At 43.5% G+C, this 16,768-nt stretch overlaps 1 protein-coding gene across 3 annotated transcripts in view; it reads right to left on the bottom strand.

Moving 5' to 3' along the window:
• Positions 1-15,564, bottom strand: part of VPS54 (VPS54 subunit of GARP complex) — a 44,152-nt gene extending 28,588 nt beyond the window's left edge. Inside the window, exons 1-7 of one of the 3 annotated variants that reach the window (XM_063391587.1) lie at positions 15,406-15,564; positions 15,021-15,104; positions 6,711-6,872; positions 5,926-6,167; positions 4,398-4,476; positions 1,790-1,824; positions 1,044-1,175 (exon numbers count right to left, since the gene is read on the bottom strand). In XM_063391587.1, the coding sequence (XP_063247657.1) occupies positions 1,044-1,175; positions 1,790-1,824; positions 4,398-4,476; positions 5,926-6,167; positions 6,711-6,846 (624 nt within the window). In that variant the 5' untranslated portion in view covers positions 6,847-6,872; positions 15,021-15,104; positions 15,406-15,564. Of the gene's footprint in view, positions 1-1,043; positions 1,176-1,789; positions 1,825-4,397; positions 4,477-5,368; positions 5,565-5,925; positions 6,168-6,710; positions 6,873-15,020; positions 15,105-15,405 lie in introns of those variants that run through there. The other 2 variants (XM_063391589.1, XM_063391588.1) reach the window with 2 other exon arrangements.
• Between the last annotated feature and the right edge of the window lie 1,204 nt (positions 15,565-16,768).

The following is a 16,768-nucleotide window of genomic DNA, read 5'->3' as shown; positions in this document are numbered from 1 at the left end:
TTGGGCTCATTTCAGTCATATGAAGAAGTGTTTTCACTCCTCTGCGTCAGTGAGGGCTCTGGGTCTGCCTCAACACAAGTCACATTTTGGGAAGTTCACAGCATATGCCAGACATCGCTTTTCCATCTTCAGACAGCAACTGCCCCAAAAAACTCCAAGGAAGCCTTCCTCCAGCTTTAGGTGTGGAGGACAACCTAACAAACCTTTGAGCTAGCCTCCAGCAGAGCCTGTCTTTTCTTCCCCAGTTGGCAGGAGAGCAGGAAGCCTAATTCTCAGAAATTTGGAAACACCTTCCAGGCAATCTCATGTTATTTTTTCCTAATGTACCTCACAGACTCCAAAATTACTCAGATTTTCTAGAAGGATTTTATGGGTATTTGTACTGTAAAGATGACTCATTATGAGATTTTCTATAGTACGACTACATAACTAGCAAAAAAAGATAAAAATGACCAAGAAGAGACTTCTGTTTTCACTATGAAAGAAACAGCTCTGCTTTCATGTTCTCCACTGTGAAATGCAAAAACAGAACAGTGCAGACAACAGCAAAAGAAAGAGGAATCTCCTAAAACACAAACACCACAGGATTCAGTACTGCTTTGAGCATAGAAACCACAGTGCCTTGAATCTTAAGTTTTCCTGAGATGTTGGAAAGTGACAGTCTTACACAGTGTACAACCTGTGCAATCCAACTTTCCCTTCTCATGGAACTGCCCTTCCTCCCTAAGGAAACTGCTCCACACCTCTGAAGTTCTCAGTATGCAGCTGTTTCAGTAAGTTCCAGCTGTTGTGAAGAGCCAGTTGTTACACCACATACAGATTCTTGTTTTCCAGATCTGACAGATTTACCGAGCAGAGAAAGAAGTTCTCTTTCAGAAGGATGCTTCCTGTGTGATTTACCAACAATCTGCTGCCTGATTAAAATGAGAGACAGCAAAGCCCACAATGATGTCTCAAGAAACACTACACAGCAGCAGCCATGGAGTTTCTTTGCAGTATTCACCAGCTCTGATGGATAACCACGACTTTTGTCAAGGCTGTACCTTTTCTTGAAGTAATTTGGAGGAAGCTGCATCACGATTTCCTTTTCCACCAGCAGTACTAAAATGAGACCATGGTAAAACGGCATTAAATGTTAAGGGATCTTCCAAGGCAAAATCTGGTTTCATAAAAATCTGAAACAGAAAAATGAAAGAAATAAATGTCCCTCACTCACCCCTGTATTTTTGCCACAGTTAACCACATCTCCTGTCTCATTAAGCTAACAGAGACCTCATTTGTTAATTTCAAAATCCACATTTTCAGTTATGCAGGCAAACAAAATCATTCTAGACCTTACAACCAATGTACTTTAAAAGCTTGTGTGATCTGACAGAGTCTTATCTTCCTGAAAGGGGGAGTCACAGCTCCAAAATTACACATGCATTCAACCATCTGAGAGACCTAAACACTGTGAGTGTGCAAACATAGGAAGCTTTGAAGGGCAGACGGGCCCTCTCAATTCTGCTCAGCTCTGAGGTCTTAACTTCATTTATTTAAAGATTTAAAAAGTAATGGTATTTGTATTACACTCTAAGAGAAAAACAGAGACCATGGAAACAAGAAGAAAAAAAAAAAAAGACAAAGCAAATCATCATTAGTCTTTAAATTCTGAGTGCTACAAATCCTCTTGAGAATCAGCCCAAGTCTTCAGGGAGGATAAATTTCTACAAAGAACAGAGTACGTGCATTTATCCAACACTTCATGTGAGAAAGCCTTACAACAGCTCGGAGTGCACAGAAGCCATACCTTAGGTACTTGTTCCAGATCTGTCCTGGATTTATCTAAAATTGAACAAAACACAGGCAGTCATTGATGAGCAAACAATGGGAAACAATTCCCTTGAACAAGTGAATCCCATGAGGAAGCGTTCAAGACAATGATGCCATGTTCCTCACAGAGGGGGAACAGGCTTACAAACTGAAATGAAACTTTCTGAGTGAACATGAGGAGAACCTTGATGACATGAGGACAATCAAGCATTGGAGCAGGCTGCCCAGAAGGGCTGGGTACTTTGGAGATTTTCTGGATATATATTTGTAGGTATTTTCTGGACATTTCTCTTTTTCTTGGTAAAGCTTTGAATGGCTGGGCCTGACCTCACAGCTGAACTGGCTTTGCAGTAAAAGCCTTCTGAAGTCCCTGCCAACCTGAAATATTCTGATTCCTTGAAGTGCTCTTTTGTCCTTTGCAGTTCAGGTCTCGTGCTCAGACTCCTCAAAGGAGCTTGCACTTGGCTGCTTTGGCAGAGCCAGTGTCAGCCACACAAAGCAATCCCCTTAGCACTTCACATTCATCACTGCACTGCCAAGGACCAGTACAAGGTCCTTCTAGGATCACCCAGTTTTAATGCTTTGGGCTGAAGCTGCTCATATATAATCACTTCTGCACAGCACTGGGGCACTGGAGGCACAAAGGCTGGCAGGAAAGATGGGCGAGGGCTCGGGCCAGAGTCCCAAGCACTGAGCAGGCAGCACAGCAGCACTAATGCCTGTGGAGTATGCTGACCTAGCAGTTGCAGAGAGTGAGAGAGCTGAGCTGGGAAAAGAGTTAATTCATTGTACCCCAGCAGAACTTGAAGAAAAGGCAAATTCAGACTTCTGAGGTTCAGCCAAAATCCCCTGGCCCACCCTTACTCACTGCTTTACTGGGCATTATGAAGAGGGAGCACATTGGAGGACAAAAAAGCTGAAGAATTTAGAAGCCCATATCTCTGCTGGACAGTCTGCTCAACCCTGACAAACATGGCAAGTGCTACCTCAGCATCAGCTCCCACACTGCTCTCTTTGGTTTTCACTTCCTTTGTTTTTTACTTTATTTGTAATAAAGTACAAAAGGCAACCTTGGAATCATCCTGCTGTCCTCAGCCTTTGGACAGATCAATTCTTACAGGAGTGAAAGGCTCTTGTGGCAGGAATTTAGAGGAAACAGTAACAGAAACAGCAGAATTTATAGAAAATCACAAGCTTCACTTTACCAAATGATGCTTCTACTAGGAACTGTCCAAGGAGCTCCCAGTTACTTTGGTGACAGTCATTTTCTTTTTGAAAATACTCAGACTCTTTTAAAAAGGATGAAGCTAAGACTGAAGGAGACACTTTGATATTGCAGTATGCAGCACACGCTCATTCTGGAACAGCTATTCCAAACTAACACCAATACAAGAAACCCTGCAGAAGGGCTTCCCTTTGCACAGAGGAGGAGGAAGGAAGTCAACTGAAACAACTTGATCAGAAGGAGCAAATTACTGAATCCTTTTTGCTGTATTACCTGTAGACATTGATATAGATAAGCCTTATCAAACAAGGATTGATGAATGAAATAATTTACACTAACATTTTTGAGAATGTAAATTAAAATAAATAACAAAAACTTTCTCCAAGTTATGAGTGATTTTTTTTCCTTTTACTTGTCTTTTTTTTTTTTTGCCTCTTGCCTTCCTTCCTGTCTAGTTTCCTACTAGTTGAACTACTTCCTTGAAGTCCTGAAATTCAGCCTTCAGTGCAGGTTTGGACTCCTCAGCACAAGGCAGACCTAGACACACTGGAGTGAATTGTGCCAAGAGCCACAGAGATGATTAAGAAACAAGGAGGAGAGACTGTTTAGACTGGAAATGCCCAGGGGAGATCAATGCTGCCTAAAGATCTGATGAGGGGATGCAAAGAGCACAAAGCTGAGTTTTCTCAGCGGTGCTCAGTGCCAGGACAGGAGGCAATGGGCAGAAACTGATGCATGAAAGATTGCACGTGAACACAAGGAACTATTTTTACTGTGAGGGTGGTAAAACACCAAAATGGGTTTCCAGACAGATTGTGTAATTTCCACCTGTGAGATTCACAACCCAACTGGACACTGTCCTCCCACAGGTGGCCCTGGCTTGAGCAGATGGTCTAGATGATCTCTAGACCATCTTGAGATGTCATTTCCCACCTCAGGAATGGCACTGCAGTTCTTCACTGAGAGGCCAACAGGTGATACAAATTTGGTGCAACACTTTCAATGGATCTTAAAATAAACAGCAGTTAAAGAAAACACTGCCAGGTCCACAATGACCTGCCATGAATCCAAACCCGCCAAGAAAAAGTTTAAAAGCAGGTGTCACTAACATTTTGACTTATAAAATGTCATCATTGCTCATGAATATTTCTAAGCCTACCGTGTCTGAGTTTTCAATTACTGTTTCAAAGAAATCATCAGCTATTATTGTACATAAAGATCTCAAGCAAGTAACAGAAACAATTAGGACATTGCAGAATCATTGATGAGTAACAGTCCTAACACTTGCTGCTGATGTTATAACACACTGATACAAAAAGACACCACTTCTTAATTAGACTGAAGGAGGCTTTGACTGTACCGTGGGTGTGTAATAGTGTCCTGTCAAAGGTACCTTCAGGAGTACAAATATTCTTGCACCTTTCATGAACCTTCTCTCTCTGTAGAAGAGAAAATATATTAAGGAATTATTCTGATGCTTTGAACCCAGAATTTTTTCATTTGAAGCAAAACATTCAGTGAAACACAGCTAAATTATGCAAAATAATTCTGGCGAGTTCACAGTGTTTTCTTCCTCTTATAAGTTCAGACAAAGTTTGTCCAGGTGAAAGGTACCAAAACCTTCTGTCTATAGTGAATATGTTGTTTTTCTCCTGTATCTTTACATCTCAGGAGAAAATGAACACAGAAGTTATTGAAGAGGTGCAATAACTTCTCTACATAATGATATACAATCACACATCAATTGTAATTACACATACAAACACTTATTTGCTGACTAATCCAGAAATCACATTAACACACACAAGAATCCTTTTTATTGCCAGATCAAATTGGATGAAAGTAGAAATTACTTGCACATATTACTAATGAGTACCTTGCTGAAACCACATACCTTGTTTCATCATGCTGAGCTTCAAATACTAAACACCACCAGAGATTACAGTGGTGAGAAATTGTTTCTAAAGAACACCAACATTAACTAGATTTCTGCTAGAAGCTACATCACAGCTCAGTTCCAAAATCATCTTCCATTTAGCAGTCACTGCATGAAGCATTAACTTTAAAGGATGAAATCTTAAAACATTTTAAATTCTGAATATGTGAGCTAAAGTTCAAATAGTTCAATTGTAGTTCAATTATAGACATTTCCCTTCCATAATCTTTAACTATAATTACACAAGTAACCCTTCCTGCAGCTAATTCTGAACCAGCAAAAAAAAAAAAGAAAAAAAAAAGGAAGTTACAAACCAAGGAAGCAGAAAACAGCAGGAGACTTCTACAAGTTCGTTCAGTTAAAAAAAAAAAAAAAAAAGAATACTACATACTTACTGACACTTGTATTTTTAAGAGATTGTAGAAGTCTCCTACTGGTCCTGGTGTCCTTAGATGTAGCTTACACTTCCCTGTTACAAAACAAATCATCAAGACAATAGGCCTCTTTACAGTTTAAGAAGTTCATGTATAAATGTTCCAATGTTTAGACTGAAGACTCCTAAAAAAAATGTCCAACCCTTGCAGCATGTAGTAATTTGATCCAAAGGTCTGAGAATGCTACGTTGCATTGTAGAGCCCAATCCTTACAGGAAAAAAGGATTAACAACCAGAAGGAATAAATATGAACTGTGAGCCCTGGTGCAGAGCTCAGTACTCAGAAACAGAAGTTAAAAATAACACAAAATTGCCTCAGGACAATTCAGAGAGCATTTTCCACACAATGGGTTCTGAGATTATAAAAGCAGAAATGTCTAATGAAGACTCAACCAACACTGAGAAAGCAAATTAATTATCAGCTAACTGTACAATGGGCTACTAGCCAGGATAATCTAATCAAAGAAGGATCTCTTTCTGGTCCCTAGGACTATGTGCACCTAACTGGGGCCTCTTACCGGAGTGATCTCCTGTTGGTATAATGCAAAATGTTCCTTGGTGATCTGTGGGAGGTAGAATGAAGGCGTGACTTCAGTGTCCACAAAGTCCACTCCCCATGTTTTTGTAAAGAAATCAGATTCCCTTTTAGCTAACCTAGGATCATTTAGTGCTGCTGGGAGATTGACTTTGGAATGATAAATAGTCCATCTTTGCTGATCCACAACTAGGGATGGGCTGTCACGTAAGTTATTGGGATTGCCTGCAGCAAAAAAAGACAAGACAGTTTGTTAGGGTGACAAACAAAGCTGTAGCTTTTGCTAAAATGTGGTTCCTAAGCAAACATATTTTACCAATTACATACTAGACTAGAATTATCTACGCAAATGACAGATGATAATCCTCCTTCTGCAACACTTCACCTTGCATTTCTTCTATGAGATTAACCAGCTCAGGTTTTGAGCACAGAAGTGATGTACTGACATTCATTAAACATATTTAGCTTCTGCTGAAGAGAAAAAGATTCCAACCACAAACCTATTTCCAATAATCTGATCAGACTGCACACTCCTCTTACATGGAGTATGGATCAGAGCTGTAATGTGGAACCACGAAGCAAAGTCCCACTTATAACGGGGACATCTTAAAACAAGCTGCAAATAGTCCCTCCAACCGCTCCAAAGGGACACTGGGTGGTATAAAAAAGAATTGCAGCACGCTTGGAAATAAGACAATGGCTCAGTACACCCAGTACACAAGAAATATTGACTGGACAGTGGCAATGGGAGCTTTCCCCCAGCATTACCTGTGGGCTCCTTGGGACACACATCTGGCAGGGACTGCACAGGGCGAAAGTGTTTGGTGGCGTCCACTTCTTTTTTAAAGAAAGCATCACTGCTGTTTGACTGAGGCACTGGTGAAGAACTGTGGCTTGATGCCATTGCATAAAATCACCACTTGATAAAAGCTAAATAGGAAACAATAGATATCAAGGCTTTAATAAAGCTCTGGAGACACACTGTATCAAAACAAAGACACTCCAGTATTGTTTTTAGCTGCAATACTTCAACTGACACGTCTCAACAAGTGAAGAAAGTTTCTTTTAAACACAAAAATAAAAGGCAGACTCTAACTTCACAGTCTGTTCCTCACACACCTGTAGGTTTGGAGGATAGCCTGTTCTTGTGCACAGCACCAATAAAATGATACATTAGGGAAAAAAAGCAAGTCTTTCAGGCACTTCTTCCTTTCTTGCCATAACTATTGCAGCCACGGTGCACACTCACAATAGAATTTCCTCTCAAATATCAGGAGAGCTGACAATTCAACATTTATGGCTGCCTAGTAAAGTACAGTTTATTCCAGCATAACGTATTTGCACAGAGAAGACAATTAAATCATAGATCAAAAAGCTCCAGAGTAAGCCAAGTCCCACTGATTTTCAGTTCAGTTTGAAGATCCCAATTTGAAAATAAATAGCCTTAAAAATTTTACACTAGGGCTGAAGTTAACGAGTTCTTTCCATCTGTAAACAAAACAGCATTTCCATCAAAGTACCAGACAGTAATCTACTGCACAACTATTAGAAGCTTAAGAGTTTATTAAAACTGTACAGCTCAAGGAGTGCCTGTTCAAAGGGACCCATCTGGATCCTTGCCTTTAAGGAAAAATTAAACACATCTAGCAAGATCTTAGCATTTAACTACTAACCCTTAATGGACACTTAAAATTACTCACTACCCTGTGAAGGAGCACAAAAAGATTAAAGGCCAATTTCATCTTCAAGTGCTAAAGCAGGCACCAAGGGATGGCTGTATCTCACCGTGTCGGCTTCCTGCAGCATCACATGTATTAAAAATCTCATTTGGAAAAGAAAAATAAAAGGTTCTACTTTCTAATTGAGGTTGAAAGTGTCCTACAAAACAATTGTAAAAGAGATGTTCAGCTATAACAGAGCATCCCAATGAAGAGGCTCAGAGCAAGAAAAACTTACTGGCAGACAGAGAATGGGAACAGTCAGAAGAAGTCGGACAAACAACCCTTCCAGACACCTGACAGATCTTCCTTAAATACCATAAAGCATTAATCTCTCTCCCCCAAAAGCCCGACAAACCCCTTTTTATCTACTACTTTTATTGCATTTTTATATTCTGATGTTCTTCCCTTGACATTTCCAAAGTAACTTCTTCATCAAGCTCTTCCCGAATGTTTTGGGGTGGTTTTGTGAAAAATCTAGTATATGATGACAAAACACTTATCATTTTAGCATTCTTGAAAAACACATCCAGTGCTATGTTGCCGTGCCCAAGTCTCCTAAAGGCATACAGTAAATTTATCTGCACTTGGAACTGCTTCAAAGTGCTGTATTTGCAGTTTTTCTCCTGAAAAAGCCTCTGTAACACGAGCCACAGTCTGCTCTAGTCAGACATATGAGCAACTGGGGCAATTTGTAGAAGGCACTGAAATCCTGTAACTCTTGCAAGCCTTTAGTTCAGCCTTTCTCCTTTCCCCACAATGAAGTACCACCTAAAAGAATTGTTTAGGATATGAATTGTCTCAACTACATAAATCTGAGTGGAGAAAACGCTATCTGTGTGATGCTGGTCAAAGACTTAACACAAATTTAAAAGACTTTTCAGGCTGAAGAGTAGCTCAACACCTCAGCATTTCAAAAACAAGCTCTACTTACTCTTGCACAGATATTTTCATTACTTATCACCATAAAATATTCACTGACAAATCTTAAAATAGAATGAAAGGAGTGCAATAAAACAGCAGTGCAAAGCAGTAACCTTCATACTGTTGAGTGGATTTCAACAAGGTATACAGCTTCACAGGCAGAGGACTTCTTAAGTGGCACGCAATCTGATGCTCTACTAAATTATTCATAGCTAGCGGCTATTCTAGTACCCTCATAAGTCAGGACCTTAGAGAGAATTAACCCCAATGAACAACCACATTTGCACAGGAAAAAACTCATCTCTGTACTGCCCCAAACCAGGCATTCCTCAAAATGCAGTCCTTAAATTGGCCAACAAAGCATAACTTCAGAAAGGTAAAGAAAACTGGACAATAGTACCCGAATTAAATCCACATTACAAAGAAATATGTGCGAAGCCCATATAAAGGCAAAAATCCTGCCCTACACTCATCTCTGCACACTAAGCCTGCCCACAACTGAAAAACTTTCATTTGTTCACCAACAGAACCACTGCTCCTTGTGCTCCACTGCTAAACATTTTACAGACAAAGGAATCTATAACTAGCTCCTAAATCAACATTTTAAAATGAGCAATAATACACAAACTTGCTGATTTAAACATACCAAAAAAATGAAACCTGGTGTTAACACAGAACAAAACTTCTGCAGAATATTTTAACTCATTCAATTTTCCATGCATGTGAAAGGCAGTAAATACAGTTCACTGTACTAACTGTGCAGAGTGAATTATGAAATGGTGAGTCCTCTGATTCTCTTACTTAGAAGAACATATGGCTGTAGTAAGAATATGCAACTGTGTAACTTCATTACATGAGTGTTTAAATTATATACAATTAAAATGGGTTAGAGGAACTGTGTTCCCTCCAGTAATCACCATAATTTACTCACATTTTGTCCAGCAATGTGTATTAAACTAACGCAATTAAAAAAAAAAACTTTTAGAGGTTAGACACAAGAGCAGTGATGGAACCTGGAACCCAGGACTATGGCTCTATTTGCAACATGCCTTCAATATATTACATTTATTTTGTACACACTGTATTAATTTCCTTATTTAAAAAGATTACATTAAATTACACTGTCACTGTAATGACTTAATACCGCTGAAGTTAAACCAAATCAGCCACGGCAACAATGAAAATAGCTCTGATGATCTGAGTTGACAATATTCTTACAGTCTGAGTGCACGAAGAGTTGTACTTCAGCTTACAGCCTCCTCTTTAAAAACATTCTTGTTGAGCAACGTGCTCAGCAAGTGCAAAATGACACAGCTGTACAGCACAGCACGGAACAAAATACTGGGGTGACGAGAGCAAGAGCCACACGCCTGGATGCTGCACAGTCAGCAGAACAGCAGATCTGTGAGCTAGCACTGCATTAATCACAGGAGGTTATTTCTGAGATGACTACGCTGTGACTCTTGAGCTTCTCACCCGAGGTTTCAGCTGTTGGAGGAGAGCACAACAAACAACAGAGAGTATTACTCAGAGGTAATTGCACAGGGTGGTTGTAACTCTGGAGAACGGGTTTGTTTTTCTAAGGATCAGGGCTTGCACAGAAGTTCTTCAGAAACTGCCTCCCCATATTCTGAGTGTAATTATTTTGTTTTTCCAGTATCGTTCACAGAATCTGCTCTCCAAATTTTATGTCAGCTTCAGAAATAGCGACACCTAAGAAGAAACACTCAGCACTCAGGGGGGAAGAGCCCCCAGAGTTCCAACTGAGCACTCAACACTGAGCAAGCCTTCCTTCAAGCATTCCCCACTGGCCACAACGAGCCACACCTGGACACCAGCAGGCACTTTCCAAGGGGTGTGCTCTGCATCCCAAAGGTAAGGCAGGAGAAGTTTCTCTGTGAACACAAATGGCATGCTCAAGTCCCTGCTGCCCGTCATGGCTTTGGCAACAATGGAGTGAAATGAGAATATTTCAAGCACTCTTCTGGCTACCCAATGTGCTTTGGAATAGAAGATTATCAGAGGCCACCCACAAGTCAGGCTAAGGCAAGACATTGCACCACTTCTAGAAGATATGATAAATACCAAAGATACTTATTAAAGAAAAGCATACCTGAAACATAACTAAAAGATAAAAATGCACAAGGCACTCCCTTCCAGGACCTCAACAGCTAATAAATGGGCACGCTGTTATTGGTCTAAAGTATTTACTCTGTTCTCAAAAGTTGAACTTTCCCTATGTTTTATTACACAGCTCTTTTTGCTAAATCAGGATTTCCCCCTGTAACAGGGAAACCATGGTACAATGTACACAGCACCTTTGTAAGACAGCGTGAGCCAGACTGCACCAGTGCAAACTTTCACTTTTTTTTTCAACCAGCTAATTCCTCAGGCTGCAATTTCCACGTTTGTCCCTGGTGCCCTGAGACAGACACCCCTGTTGCAGCAAGGGGGGCAAGGTTAGCTTGGAGGAGAAACATTTAAGCAGTTTCAGAGACTGAGGTTAGAGCTGTGGGAGCTGTTCTGCTAACCCAAGCTCTTTCTGCACACCTACCTCCACCCTGGGGTTTCGGAGGAGGAAGATGGTGACTGTCAGGGGAATGATGAGGCCAAAGTAAGAAGAGAGCTGTGACTTGTCCCCATGGCAAGCCACCTACATTTGGAGCACACTCCAACGTGAAACCTCTTCACACAACTTAGAGAGGATGGCCTTACTGAGAGCCTAATAAATACAACTATGCTTGTATTCACAAACATGTGTTTGAGTGCATTCTGCACACCCCAAGAGCATCCCCAACCTCATGTCCTCACACTGAGGGTGTAGCTTCTCTGCAAAGTTAGCGTGACTGATGGCTGTCCAGGAGAGCCTTGCTGGGATGAAATCAACCCAAGAAGGAAGCAATGCAGGAGCTGTCTGCATTTCCCATCAGCCCTGCTCTGTTATACTCCAGCAGATTCTGTAACTCCTCAGACTGTGCTACTTTCCCAGCAAACTGCAAAACGAGGATTGTGGAAAAGCAGGAGCACTTAAATAGCCCAAAGAGTAATGCCACCACCCTCCGCAATTTAAGAATTGTCTCTTTCATAAGGACATCTCAAAACACTCTCCTCAAACAGGGAAACAGGCAAGAAAAAACAGTGGTGACTCCACAGAAAGAACAGAACAGCTGCATCCCCACGGCAAAGCACCATGGGTAGCTACAAGGCCAGGATAAAACAACATCTGACTTTCATATTATTACATTTTGTACTGGTTTCTTTTGCCCTTCCCAGCTGTAGCCACATGAACAGCAGATTCTAAAAAAAATGAAAAAAAGCTTTAGCTGAGCTTCACTTCTTCAAACACAAGCGTAAGAGCCTCTGAAAAGAATTACCCAAAAATGTCCCATCACTGAATATGTCTTGTCACTTAAAATAATAATTCACAAGTGTAAACATTTTGTCAAAAACTGGAAAGCAATTTATCTCTTTTTTGACAAACTATCTGGAAAGAAATATTTCACTTTCTTTCAGGTGCCAAATAAATAATTGTATGAAACACTTGTGAAGTACCCCCTGTAACAAATGTACTTCCTCTCATCTGGAAACCTAATCTCCCAAGGCTGAATACTAATTTGACATCAGAAGGCAGATTCTGTGCTGGAGAAATGGACCTACCTACAGCTCTTTAGGTCATTACACACCGAGTTCTTCCACACCAGAGGTGTCAGAATCATTCAGAAACAATCATCAAAGCAGTAGAAGTATGTGTCAGAAAGGCCTTGTGGTTAGTCTCTTTGTACCCTATTTTCCAGGCATCAGCATTACAGTGTGCATTACCCCCTTGGAAAACAGTGAAATACGAGCATCTTACACAGCTCCAGAGAGGTCCACACAGCTGAACAAAGATCAAGGAGCCCCAGCAGGCATTCCTGCTACGAGTCTGTCAGAGGCAGAGACTGCAGAGCACTGATGTGTGGAGAAAAGGCAGAAGAACTGCACCAGCCCCAGCAAAAATCCCAACACTGAGGTCCTGACGTGATGAAAGGAGTCCGACAGGCGCTCGTGGCAATTTGCGTCAACAGCACGATTCCCTGTGCAGCCCCTCCACTTGCCATCCTCAGCAGGGCCAGGCTCCACTTGTGCATCAGAAAATAACTTCCTAAAAATATGCATTTTCATGGGAATCGTGTGTTTCTAAAGCCTTACCCAAGTCCTGAACTGCGAGTGGCTGTGAGGGAGCCAAATAAAAATATTCCAGTGTTTGACATCGTGCATAAAGCTGTGACCAGAGACTATCAAAAGCACCTCACATCGAGTCCTGACACAGGATGCCACTCCACTGTCACTCTGCAGGGCAGGTGCACTGCAAGCAAGACCATCCAAACTTTAACTTGGTGAGCTACAGAGCGTGCCACCCATGTTTGCTGATAGTCCTTGTGGTATTAATGCCTGCCCAACAGAAGAGCAAACAAAACTGATCACCTCCATTCTCATCGCTTCCTTTTCATCCCTCAAACAGATTCTGCTGACAAAAAGAACAAATAATTCCACGGCATAAAACCCAGCATGGTCATGCTACACCTAGAACGCCAAAAACCAAAAGGAAAGTCTTACACTGCAGCTTACAGGGACTGTATAAAAACGATGGAAACTCTCTAACATATTGCCAAGTGCCAGATATGCTACTCCAGTTCTAATAATCCAGCCCTAACACATCGAAAATGGCCCCCTTTTTTAAAATTTAAGAACCAGATTGATAGAGAAAAAGCTGGGATATTTAAGCTATTAGGTATGAGTACCTTGGAACATCAGATCAAAACCTGTCAGTTTTGAGTATGAGGGAAACACATTAACAATACTTCACCTTCTACAGAGAATATTCAGGTGGGTTTTTTTTAAATCTAGCACCTAGTGAGGTGGGTGCAAAAAGCTAAAAATAGGAAGACAAATTCTAGATTTGCTGGTAAACAAGATTTGGACTTACTCATACGAGGCCCCAGAAATATGTATGTAGAACATCTACACTCATGCTCACCCGCTCACTCTTTCTGCTCCATTCACAAAACAAGACAAGGAATAAACAAAGTGTGAAGAAAAAAAAAAAACCAAACAAAAAAAGCTAGAAGAACACTGTGGTCCTCTCAACCGGAAGGGTAATATGCTGTTCATGGGCCTTCTCTCCTCTTCAGACTCATAGCTCCTCATTTTCCCCAGACTCTGGAGAAGGAAAGGAGAAGTGGCTTCTTCACAGACTTGCTGCCCCAAAAGAAGCAGCAATACCTACATGATCACGATTCCATTTGCCAACCTCTTCCTGCTCAAACTGCCAAAGAGAAGCCTGCAGTCTGCTTTCTCCACTCATTTCTAGCGGCTCCTGACATTTTCCAGGCAAACAATATCTTCATTCAGCACTGGAAGTGTGCATCTCCTTCTCCACCCATGAAGTTTGTGCTGGTCAACAAGGCAAGATTCCTGCACACGTGCCAGACTCCCACTACAGAGAAAGATGGCACTGGAGACAGAGGGACACTCGGGAGAGATCCTGTTACTGGCAAATGGGGTGGGAGAGGTAGAGATACTTCTCCTTGTGCAACCTTCTGGCCCTGCTGGTGAGGCTGCCCAGTGACTTCAGCATGAACAGCCGTGGATCTCCTGTCCATCAGCCCACTTCAGGCACTGCTCTCCCACCCAACAGACACACCAATCTAATTCCCAAAGGATTTCCAGACCTTTGGTCTGCACCACAGTTTGTCAAAGAGTCACGCTGACTCTCAGGTCGCAGCAGTAATTAGTGCAGCCACTACAACAATTAACATACTGCAGCTGGGTTTTTCAATAAGAGAGCAATTTCTCACAGGGCTGCACAGCAACAGCTGCACAAGTCCATAGGACTTCTCATTCAGGACTTCATCAGTACAGATAAAGACAGTAAAGTCAATACACCACCCATGCTAGAAACTCAAAAAACGAAATAAATGCAAATCTGTAGCCCAGTAATTACTTTGATGCACTTTAAAATAGGCGTTCTATACTTCTTTACACTGGACTGTGATAACTCTATGTCCTGTAACAGAAATCCTAAGTACTCAGCGAATTTAAGAAAAACAGAGAAGAAAAAGGGACTCAGCAAGGTACTAAGGCCCAAACTAGGCAGTCAGAGGGGGAAAGTTTCTTTTGGGATTGCTGAAGGTTGGTATTTTACAACGCCATATGTGTATTTCTCTCAACACTATACACCGTCTTTGAAAAATTACAGCAAAGAAACGCAAGAAATTCATCTGCCCATCACACAATTTCAGGATCACCTACAAACCCAGGAACCACCGCATTCCTACACGGCTTATGGAAGCGACAAGCCCTCCAGCGCTCCCCATCCCAGCCCATCGTGGCTGCCGTGCGCCAGAGGAAAACACCGAACACTCGCCCTGAACGCCTGCCCCCGAGCCGGCCATACCTTATGGAGAACACGCCAGGAGTATCTCCCGGAGGCCGTCGTCATATCTCTCCCCGTGGCATCGTCGGGAACGCTGCCGGGGACCTGCGGGACGGTGACCGCATGAGGGAGGCCCGGCCTGGCGCCGCCACCCCCGCACCCTCCCCGCGCCTCCCGCCGGGCACCGCCCGCCGGGGCGACCTCGGGAATTCCGAGCGGGCGCTGCAGGCACGGAGGGAGCGCGGCCCGCGGGCGGCCCGCACCGCCTCACGCCCACCTTCCCCCGCGTCCCCCCGCTCCGCCGCCCGGCCCAGGCCGGCCGCACAAAGGGCGCCCGGGGAAATTAAACTTTCCCGGCCCCTCCCCAGGGGGAGCCCCGGCGGCGGGCGGGCTCCCCGCGCTGTACCTGCGGCGCCGGGCGGGATGCGCGGCCTAGCGCGGCTCCTCCGCCGCGACACGTCGGTGCCCCCGCGCAGGGCGGCGCAGGAAGGGCCCGGGCGGCGGCGGGAGGAACCAGGCCCCGCCTCTGCCGCCGCCTGAGGGAGGAGCCGCGGCCGCGGCCGGCGGAGCGGAAGGGGCCGCGCTGCCGCCCGCGGTGTGCCCGCCGTGCCCTCCCCGCCGTGCCCTCCCCGCCGTGCCCGGGGGCCCTCATCACCGAACCCCCCTGCCCGGTTTAACTCAGAGTCGTATTTCAGGCTCCATGGGCTTGCGGCGCTCTCGCCGCGGTGCCCACGGCCGGCATTTCGGAGCCCTCGTCACCGAACCTTCCCCTTCCCCTCCGCGGGTGCTCCGCAGCCGGTTTGACTCAGAGATATATTTTAGGCTGTAATTCTCCGTCAGGCCGCGGAAGCTGCTGAAATAGAGGGGCGCTGAAGCAGCAGCAGCAGCCTGATCGTGCCTTAAACACGCCTAAATTCGCCCTGTGCCAGTCAACAAAGCGCAGGGACGCTGTGATTAATGAACAGCAGCGATCCCGGCTGTGTTTAATAACACAAGCATGTGGCTATGGGCTGTGTGAACGCACACAGTGTGGAAAGCCGGGGGTTACACGGGTTCACGCCTGGGCTTGCAGCTCACTCACTCGTGTTTGTGTCTGGCGCTGGCCCCGGACAGGCTGGGCTGAAGATGTTGTTCTGCTCCTTGGTGGTCAAGGTTGGCAGAAGTTTGTTCGAGGTTTGTTCGGTACAATTTGTTTTGCAGACTCGGCCAATAAAGCCCGGATGATTATCACCGAGATCAGGGACTGCTTGTTGACTTCCTTGGGAGACGTGTCTGACCTGACCAGGAGTCACCCTTTAAAAATTGGAGTTTAAAGTGCAGAAAACGTGATGCTACCAGAAAGACTGACTAATTTAATACTACTATTCATAACTGGGCTTCAGTGTCAATGGCCATCCATTGTATCTTTCACAGACAAGCTTTAGAAAATAAAGATGTACCTTCTCATGCTTCAGAATTGCATCCTTGCCTTTCTGGAGTTAATATTAGCACAGGTCAAACAGACTTCATTGGAAGCTAGAATAGCGAAAAACACATCTATGTTAAATATTAAATGCTTGTTAGGAAGCCAATGGGGATTTCCCTCCAGCAAGCTGCAAATGTCACTCACAATATTTTCATAGCTTATTTTCCCCTACCTGGCAGAAATCTTTTTGTGCCTTACAGCTTCCGCTGTGCTCAGACACACTCTTCATGGGGAAAACGTGCTGGCTTGGGGGTTTTCTGGGTTTTTTTTTTCCCTTGGGGAACACATTAGTTGGAGTCTGTCT

Source organism: Prinia subflava, chromosome 2 (assembly GCF_021018805.1).
Source record: "Prinia subflava isolate CZ2003 ecotype Zambia chromosome 2, Cam_Psub_1.2, whole genome shotgun sequence".
Taxonomy (NCBI): domain Eukaryota; kingdom Metazoa; phylum Chordata; class Aves; order Passeriformes; family Cisticolidae; genus Prinia; species Prinia subflava.
The sequence above is the reverse complement of the archived record's forward strand: the minus strand, read 5'-3'. Positions and strand labels throughout refer to the sequence as shown.